Here is a 9,650-nt window from a genome sequence, read left to right as displayed (position 1 = left end):
GGGTGGCAGAGGGGACAGCAGGTGGGGCAGGGGGTGGAAGGAGCTACGAGGGGAAGGGCAGGGGGTGGCAGAGGGAACAAGGGGGATGGAGGGGATAAAGGGGGCCCCTCGGGGGCAGGGGCCCCCCCCCAGGAGGCTACAAGTGCCACGAGGTCCCTGACAACTCCCCTGTCTCCTCTGCAGATGTCCCCAGCCTTGCTGCAGCCACAGGCCACCATGGTGGCCACCCTGGGCAAGCTGGTGGCCATCACGGCCAGGAAGGATGGGGATGTGCTGCTGCCCATGTGCCAGCCATCCCTGCGCGAGGCCCTGAAGAAGTTCACCGATAACCTCAGTGTCACCGTGCACGACACTGGTAACGTCTTCTGGCACCGCGATGTCACCTCTGGGTGCGATAGCGCTGTCCCCTCCCTGAGCCAGGCCCTGGCAGCCTACGCGAGCACCTCATGGACCACCTGGGAGCACGTGCGAAGCGTGGCCAGCACGTGGCAGGAGTCAGCGGCCACGCTGGACGACAGCTGGGCCCAGCTGACCAGGGAGGTCACCAAGCTCCGGGACGCCTGCAGGCACGTGGCCCTCAGCAGCTGCAGTGTTGTGGCCATGGAAGAAGTCTTGAAAAAGGCCATAAAAGAGGCCATGGTGGGGGCCATAAGAGAGGCCTTGGGAGGTGTCATAGACTATGAGGTAGGAGAGGGTGTGGGAGGAACCGTGGTGGCCGAACACCCGGTGAGGGTGGTCACCACGGTGAGGCAGCAGGCGAAGGTGGCCCTGGGGCTGCTGGGGCGCCTGGTGACCGCGTGCAGGAAAATCACCGCGTTCTACCGGGAGCTGCGGCGCAGGGTTGGGGAGATCGTAGGCACCATGAAGGGGGCAGAGGAGCCATCCCATGATTTCCACGCTGCCTTGGCAGCCAAGGTGGCTGTGGCCGAGCTGCTGTGGGTGGCCAGCAGCCAAGTGGCCAGGGATTACCTGGTGGGGGCACTTGAGAACATCTGCACCATCTTCAGGTGTGGTGATCCCAATGGCTCCACTGCCTGAGTGGTGGCCAAGTGATGCCAAAGAGCCACCAAGGACATCCCAAGTCTGCTGCAGGGATGGCGATGTCACCAATGTGATGTCATCAGGGCAGTGACATCATCGGGGACATGGCTGGCGTCACTTGTCCTTTCCCCCCTCCCCTTGTGGGATTTGAGACAAATCTGGGGAATTTTCTGGGAATTTTCATTGAAATTGAACCAAATCCTGATGGGAATTTTTTGGGGTGATGTCACTGGGGACACTCAGGGACAGACAGGGACACTCCGGGGACACTCAGGGGACAGGGCTGAATGAGTCCCCTCAAGAGCTTCCAGCTTTCCACTGTGTCTGCAGCAGAGATGGGTTATAAATGACAAGTTAATAACTGGCTTTTGCACTTTTGTATTGCCTTTTGCACTTTGTTACTAATCACCAGCAATCTGATACGGTATTTGGTACTGATATTGATTATTGATGATTCCTTGTAGCTGCTCGTTGGTGCAATATAATCTATCAATTTATGTGTGCACCGTACAGCCAATAAGTAAATAAATAAATACCCTATATAAATAAATACCCTATATAAATAATATATAATTATAATTATATAAATATACCTATATAAATCAGAGCGGGCTGGTCTGAACTCTGTGTCAGACACATTATCTGACCCCATTTAGAGATGAGTGGTCAATAAAGCCATCCCAACGTTCCTTGAGGGGAGCACAGCCAGGGAGCTGCTTCAAGGCGCTGTCACTGAGGTATTTCCCCTTGGAAACCCTGCCTGGGATGGAGACACTGGGGACACTGGGCTGGTGGCACTGGGATGGAACTGGTGGCACTGGGTTGGTGACACTGGAATGGAACTGGGGACACTGGAACACAACTGGGAACACGGGGCAGGCTCTTTGTTCTCACAGCCTACCCGCATCATGCCGCCTGTGCCCTGGCAGCAGGAGTGACTGAAAGCCTCCTTCCCCCAGAACCACTGGCACATAGCAGCAGTCGGGGAGGAGAAACTTTCCCGGGGATCATCATCCCGGACCCGGGGTTTTAATTCCCCAGAGCAAGCAAGCAATGATCGCTTTCCACTATGCCACCCACCCCTGCAATGCAAATGGCAGCGTTCCTGCTTTCTGCCCCTTGGCACCACTCCCATCCCCTCCAGGCTCGGGAGTGGAGGCAAAACCTCTGGGAGCCACCCCCCTGACACCTCTGGAGCACGTGGGGGGAGTCAGGCATTCCAAACCCCAGCAAGAAGCCCCCGACCAAATGCGAATCGGCCCATGAAAAATGCTGTGTCCCAGAAAAACGCTGAGTGTGAGTGTTCACTCTTGCAGCACCGGCTGTAAGCAAACGAGCTGGGCTGCTTCCGCGGCAGGACAGGCTGTTTGCAGGGCCCGACACAGATGCTGATGTGGAGGACAGGGTCCCCAAAGGCGGCACAGCCAGCGGGGTTGGCCCCCACTGGCACCGTTGTCACGAATTCAATTGCTGGCTGCGATGCAGAGGGACCGGGCGGGCTGTCCAGCGCAGGGCTGCCGGCCGCCTCTCGCTGGGACCCTCTCAGAGGGTCTGCGCCCTCCCGGAGTGGGGGGGATGGAGAATCCCTCAGCAGTGCTGGCCGGGAATCTCCCTTTGCAGCCGCCAGGGTGTCCTCAGGCAGGCAGACAGTGGCGGAGGCACGCTCCCTCTCTGAGACAGGCTGTTGTCGCTCACCGCTGCTGGCAATTGCATTGCCTGGCAACACGAAGACAGGCTCTCGGAGATCGGTGGTCGCTGCTGCTGTCAATTGTGTTGCCTGGCAACCCGGGCAAAGCAGTGAGAGGTGATGCTTCTGCAATCACAACGGTGACAAGCTTTGGGAGGGATGGACAGCATGATAATGACCCCGACAAGGTCAGGTGCACAGGGCACATGTTGTGGAGTCTGGCAAATCCGGGGCCATCTTAATACACCACCTTCACTGCAATGATCAATGCTGACACCAACCGAGAGACAGTGGGCTCTGTCCCAACAAGCTTGGAAATTATGAGAGTATGATCAATGGCCCAATGCAGGCTCATGTCTGTGCTGTGATTAAGGACTTCAAAGAGGAAACGAGGGAGGAGATGAGGAGGAACAATTCCCATGGTCGCTTCTCCCCACCCGAGCTGATTTTTAATAAAGGCATTAAAAAGGAGAAAGATCTCCTGCCTTATTTATTCCACTATTACTAAGAGGTTTCTAAAATATATTAAAAAGACTCTTCCAGTTAAAAGCCTGAACCCTGGCCAAGTCCTGGCCTTAACTAGTAGAGAAAATGTTCTGCACCAAAATTATATTCAAGTAATTTTGACTTACCAAATTTGGACCTGAAACAGCTAAACCTCCTTTTGAGGTGAACTTACAAATCTTCCCTGGGAATGATTTTCTAAGCCCTCACTTTAAAAAATAAACCTTGCCAATTACTACAGACTCTAAGTAATAGTACAATATTAAAGAAATTGATAAGGCATTGTTTTAAATCACCATTCTATTTTTCACATGCTACTAATTGTATCTATTATCTGATTTATTTTTACTTAGTTTATTGTTTTATGACATATTGTTATGCTTTTATGTTACCCTCATGTTCATCATGAGAAACACACATGTTATTAAAAAACAAAAACTACAGGGGGAATATAGCTCTTTCAGAACTTTACACTGATATTTACACAAAAAATTAGGGGAAATATAGCTCCTCCAGCATTTTACACTGGAATGTTTTTAAAGCAAACCAAATCATATTCAATTGGATCCCTTACCCTCCTGAAACACCATTGGTGGAACCCCAAGAAACAGAGCTCCTGCGTTCTGTGAAATTGGATTTTTGTGTTAATTTTAAATACATGGAAAGAAATCAGTCTAAAGCTTAGGATGTTTCTCCCTATCACCCTGTGCCATATGGCACCAGTGCAAGTCACAGGCCCCAAAGTCAGAGCCCAGCGTCCCCCAGCTAGACTCAGAGGGTGCACCCCAAGAGCTGACCTGTGGCTCTCCCTGCATGACCACGGGCAGACATGGGAAGGTGGGATGGGAAACACACTTCTGTCCTGGCAGCACGGGTGCATCAGCTCAGGGAGGGAAACACCAACAAAGGGAGTTCCACTAAAGTGAAGGCAGCCTCACCCTCCCATGGCCGAGCTGCCAGGTGTGATCTGTCAGATCCCCCTGAAGGAACCTCTAGCATGTATGCCCAGGAAAGAAATAACAACCAGGGCTGGAGGGGCCCTGCCTGTAGCCAGGGAGAGGCACAGGAAAACCGTATCTTTTGGATGGTGTGGATGCGAAGGCCAACCACAAAAATATGAAGCGTTGGTTGATACTGGTGCACAGTGTACCCTAATGTCATTGGGACATGTGGAGGCAGAACCTGTTTCTATTGCTGGGGTGACAGTGGGATCGCACCTGTTGGAAGCCGAGGTGAGCCTGACTGGGAAGGAGTGGCAGAAACATCCTGTTGTGACTGGCCCAGAGGTTCTGTGTATTCTGGGCACAGACTTCCTCCGGAATGGCTATTACCAAAACCCAAAGGGACTCAGAAGGGCATTTGGAATAGCTGCTGTAAAGACAGAGGACATTAAGCAGTTGAACACCTTGCCTGGACTATCAGAAAACCCATCTGCAGTAGGGCTCCTGGAGGTGGAAGAGCAACGAGTGTCAATGGCCACCTCGACAGTGCACCGCTAGCAGTATTGGACGAACCAAGATGTCATGATCCCCATCCACAAAATGATCCATGAGCTGGAGAGACAAGGGGTGGTCAGCAAGACCCACTCACCCTTCAACAGCTGTGCACAAGTCTGACAGAGAATGGAGATTGACTGTGGACTATCGTGCATTGAATGAAGTGACTCCACTGCTGAGCGCTGCTGTGCCAGGACGTGCTGGAACTCCAGTACGAGCTGGAGCCACGGCAGCAAAGTGGTATGCCACTATTGACATTGCCAACAGGTTTTTCTCCATTCCTCTGGCAGCAGAATGCAGGCCTCAGTTTGCTTGCACCCGGAGGGGCGTGCAGTACACCTGGAACCGACTGCCCCAGGGGTGGAAGCACAGCCCCACCATCTGCCATGGACTGATCCAGGCTGCCCTGGAAAAGGGTGAAGCTCCAGAACACCTGCAGTACATCAGTGACATCATTGTGTGGGGGAACACAGCAATGGAAGTGTTTGAGAAAGGAGAGAAAATCATCTGGAATTTTCCTCATTCATTTCCCGTCAGACTCCGCCCACTTTCATTTCCCTCCAGAGCCCACCCCATTTCCACACCCCATTCATTGTCTGCCCAGGCCCCGCCCCTTTTCCAGGCCCCATTCATTGCCCGCCCCTTCCCCACCCCAGGCCACGCCCACACCCCTACCAATTGGCTGCCACTCCCTGGGCCCCGCCCATTTCCCCACACTCTCGGGGGGGGGGGGCGGGGGGGGGGGGGGGGGGGGGCCGGTAAATTGGGGGGTGCCTGGTGATAACTGGGGGTCCTGGCTGATAATGGGAGTGAGACAGGGCTGAGCCCCAAGGGACCTCCCCAGTGCTGGGTACACCCCCTGTGCCTCGGGGCTTCCCCGGTCCCGCTTCTGGGCACCCCCCACCAAGTCCTGGTGCTGTTCCTGGGGGGTCCCGCAGCTCCTAGGGTGTCAAAGAGGATGGGGCAGAACCCCAGTGAAGGGTGGGGGGACACAAAGGGGGGTCCAGGCCCGGTGCTTGGGGGGGTCGGTACATGAGGGGGACTCAGTCCCAGTCCTAGTGCTCGGTGGGGTGGGGGGTGTCAATGCACGGGGTCATCCCAGTGCCTGGTGGAACTTCAGTGTCCACAAGTGTCCCCAGCGATGCCACTGCCCCGATGACATCACAGCGGTGACATCACTGTCCCTGCAGCAACCTCGGGATATCCTCGATGGCTTTTTGGCACTGCTCAGCCACGTGGGCTACCAAGGCCACCGCGGCCACCGTGGCCACCATAGCTACTCAAGAGGAGTTTGTGGATGTCCCCAAGTGTCCTCAGCAGGTGACACATGGCCTGGCAGGCGCTGGCCTCCCACAGCTGCTCAGCCTCTGCCACTTTGGCCACTAAGGCCTCGGGGACATCATGGGACGCCTCATTTGTCCCCTCCATGGTGGCCTCGATGTCCCCAAGCCGGCATTGCAGCTCCTGGTGGAACGCAGTGGCTCTGTCACACGCGGCCATCAAGCGCTCCAGTGGCCCCAGGGCCGCCTCTGCCTGCTGTCCCCTCCTGGTGGCCGCCCTCACCCAGCTGTCGGCCGCCATGGCCTCTCTCATGGCCTTGGTGGCCGCTTCCTCCTCACTGGTGACCGCCGCCAGCCAGGCCTCAAGCGCGGCCACCGCCGAGGCCACCTCCTCCTCGGCCAGGGCCACCGACGGCCGCCGGGCCGCGGCCACCAGGCTGTGCAGAGATGTCCCCCAGCGGGTGGCCTCGTCCTGCAGGTTCCAGGCACGGGTGGTGGCGACGGTCGCGACGGCGGCTGCAGCGACGGCCGCAGCGGTGGCCGTGTCCCTGCAGGGGTCACGGAGCTCGGTGGCCTCCCTGGCCAGCCAGTCCCAGCTGTTCTCCAGCACTTTCGCTCACTCCCGCCAGGCGCTGGCCACAGCTCTCACATTGGCCCAGGTGGTCCCAGGGGTGGCCCCGAGGGTGGCCAGGGCCCGGCCCTGGGAGGTGACACCGGAGTTGCCCATGGAGGTGACAGTGTGGCGGTTCAGGGCCTTACGGAGGTTCCAGGTGAATCTCCTCAGGGCCGTCTTCAGGGACTTTGGGGACATGTGCCACCGTGCATCCCTGTGTGGCCCAGTCACGGTGGCCGCCAGCTCGCCCAGAGTGGCCACCACGGCCACCAGCACCTCCAGCCACTGGGGAGGAGACGGGGGAGGTGTCAGGGACCTGGTGGCACTTGTGGCCTCCTGGGATAGCCCCTGTGCCCTTCCGGGGTCCCCTCTGTCCCCACCCTGGAGGTCTCTGCTGTCCCCTCTGTCACTTTGTCAGCCCCTGGTCCCCTCTGCCATCCCCTGCTGTCCCCCCTGCAAGCCCCTGCTTTCTCTCCCGCTGCCACCCTCGGTCCCCTCCACCCCCCCTCTCCCTGCAATGCCCTCCTGTCCCCTTTGCGACCCCCTGTCCCCTCCTGCCAACCCCCATATCCCCTCCACCCCCCTGTTTTGATGCCTCAGGTTTTGGCTTTTCTGTTCTTCAGATTCTGGGCTGCTTTACTCTGTGGCTCTGGGCTTCATATTAAGGGATGGTGAGCTCTGTTCCCAGAGCAGGGAGACAAAACAATTCCTGCTCTAGCTGGGGACCCAAGGTCACAAAAATCCAAACCTCAGGCCCAAGAGCATAAACAACCTGGACTGAAGAGAGAAAAACAAGAAGGATGGGACTTGATCAGCTAAAGCGATAATTGGACAATTAACTGCAATATGCAAATGGACCAGAACTTATAAAAGTGACAGACCTCGTGACCCACCGTCCATTCTGTGGCCGTTTTGGGTTCACCTTGGGCGTAGCCCTGGCTGGGCTCTTGTTCTGCCCAAGGTGTACCCACGGAGGCCTTTTAAGAAATGCCTGCTTCCCTGTGTCAGTGTGCCTGGCCTCTGCTGTAGGCCAGCCTCGTGAAGGCACCAGTCAGCGGCGAGCACGAAGGGAGCCGAGGCAGCCGGGCCCGGGCTGGAGCAGAGGCAGAGGAAGGTGCAGCCGCTGCCCCCAGGCCGCGGCAGCGGCGGGGCCCAGGTGCGGTGCGGAGGGCGTGCGAGGCCGAGCAGCTCGGGAGCCGCGAGAGCGGCGTGAGCGGCTGAAGGGCTGTTGTGCTGGTGAGCTGAGCGCGGTGGGAAGGGGCGCTTTGTGCCCTGCGGGGCGGGCGGGGTGCGGTGCTCGCTGTGCCCGCCGTGAGGCAGGGCGGGCGCTGGGAGCAGCGGCCTTGGGTCGCAGCGCTGGGCTTGGCGTGAGGCCCGCGCTGGTGGCGCCGGGCATCGCTCCGGGGCCGCGACTCCGGAGCGCCGGGCTTGGAATGCCGCTCTCCCTCCCTCCCTGCTTCTTTTAATTTCTCCTCGTCACTGTTAAAATTCCGTGTGTATATTCTGCTGCGAGTGTTGTAGTGATAACATCTCGAGAGGCAGTCCCGTGGGATTAGTACTGAGAAACGGGGGAGCCCTTACGGGGTGGGGGGGAGCCTTGTTTTACAAATGCAAACTTATTAGACTCTCAGAAAAGATCTGAACTAGATCGGTATGAACTAGAGGACAATCAGACGAAGCCCGAGTTCGGATAAGAGATTCATATCAAGTTTGATTTCCCGTACACCCCGGGATAAACACTCAGGGTGCTCAGGTGAGCTGGAGTATGCGAGGCTCTTCATGGCGTCAGCATGGCAGCGGAGCCCAGCAGCAAAGCAAAAGGGAGAGCAAACCTTAGCCTGAAAGGGAAAAGGGGAGAAAAGGAAGAAAAGAGCCAGTGTTGGCAAACAAAAGTAAAAGAAAGGAGGAAGAAGACTTAGATCGAGTTGCTCCCGTCCTGAGGGTGGGGTCGGGCCCGGGCTCCCCCCGCCGCTGCCGCCGCCACGATCGGGGGGCGGGGGAGGCGCAGCTCAGACGGGGTCCCGGGCAGTGAAGGAGGAGAAAGGCGAGCCTTGCCAGGCAGGGATGCCACCGCCACCACCGCCCCCACTGCGGCCACCGCCCCCGCCCCAGGAGGAGGAGCCGGGGCAGAGCCTTGTACCGGGAGAGGGGAGGGGATGGATGGCGGGTACAGCCCCCGGCAGCGGCCCGAGAGGAGGAGCCGGGGCAGAGCCTTGTACCGGGAGGGTGGAGAGGGAACCTCCCATGGGGGCAGGGGTCTCTCCGCTCTCAGCCCTTTCAGTTTCCATGGCAACCCTGAACGCCGGGGAGCGGCTTCGGGGGATGACGTCACCGATGCAGGCGGACGCGCAGCCCGGGTTAAAAGACGCAGCAAATCCTGCGTGGGGCTTCCTAGGATCGGGGGTAGGCAAAACAGATTATGTGGTACAACAGGGTCAGCCGAATCAGAGAGCTCTGGCTCAAGCAGCCCCGAGGAAGATGAAATTGATGAACTCACTGCAGCCTTGAGCAAGCCCCACTACTATTACATTAATGTTCTGTGGTGTTCTTCTGTCTGAGACACAGCACATGACAAACTCCCTTTGGTCATCAGCAAACTGCCTCGTTTATTGCCTCCGGCACCCTTTTATAGCCCATTCCAAAGTCCCGGGTCGAGACAGCTCAGTGGTCTGTCTCTGTGCCCCCAGACTCGGAACCAGTACAATGTCTGCATCTTAGGAGAGCTTGCATTGGCTGTGAGCTTCTGTCAGTCAGCCCAGAGGCTGCTTCCTGGAGCTGAGCTGGGCTGCTTATTGTAACATGATTAATGCTAATGCTACGTACACTGTGCACCACTACCAACTAACACTTCATATTTTTGTGGTCCCCCCTCTTTTTCTTTGATAGGGCTTAAGCTTAAGCCCGCATCAACTTGCAGTTTCTGAACTCACGAGGATAGAATTTCTTTAATGTGGAGTTCGGCAGGAGAAATGCGGCACGCAATATGAGTGATCAGCAAGTCTCAGAAGTTTATTGAATAGGCACACATA

General features: G+C 57.1%; 1 protein-coding gene across 1 annotated transcript in view; it reads left to right on the top strand.

Moving 5' to 3' along the window:
- The window catches only part of LOC121363792, a gene marked incomplete at its 5' end in the record, with an annotated part of 2,528 nt that extends 955 nt beyond the window's left edge, over nucleotides 1–1,573 (top strand). The window contains one exon of the mRNA XM_041486436.1: nucleotides 184–1,573. Within this exon, the coding sequence (XP_041342370.1) occupies nucleotides 184–1,038 (855 nt within the window). The remainder of the gene's footprint in view (nucleotides 1–183) is intronic.
- Nucleotides 1,574–9,650: the final 8,077 nt, after the last annotated feature.

The sequence above is a fragment of the Pyrgilauda ruficollis genome, unplaced genomic scaffold (assembly GCF_017590135.1).
Source record: "Pyrgilauda ruficollis isolate IOZ18807 unplaced genomic scaffold, ASM1759013v1 scaffold764, whole genome shotgun sequence".
NCBI classification, from domain to species: Eukaryota; Metazoa; Chordata; class Aves; order Passeriformes; family Passeridae; genus Pyrgilauda; species Pyrgilauda ruficollis.
Note: the sequence above shows the minus strand (reverse complement) of the source record. Positions and strands in the feature narration are given on the sequence as shown.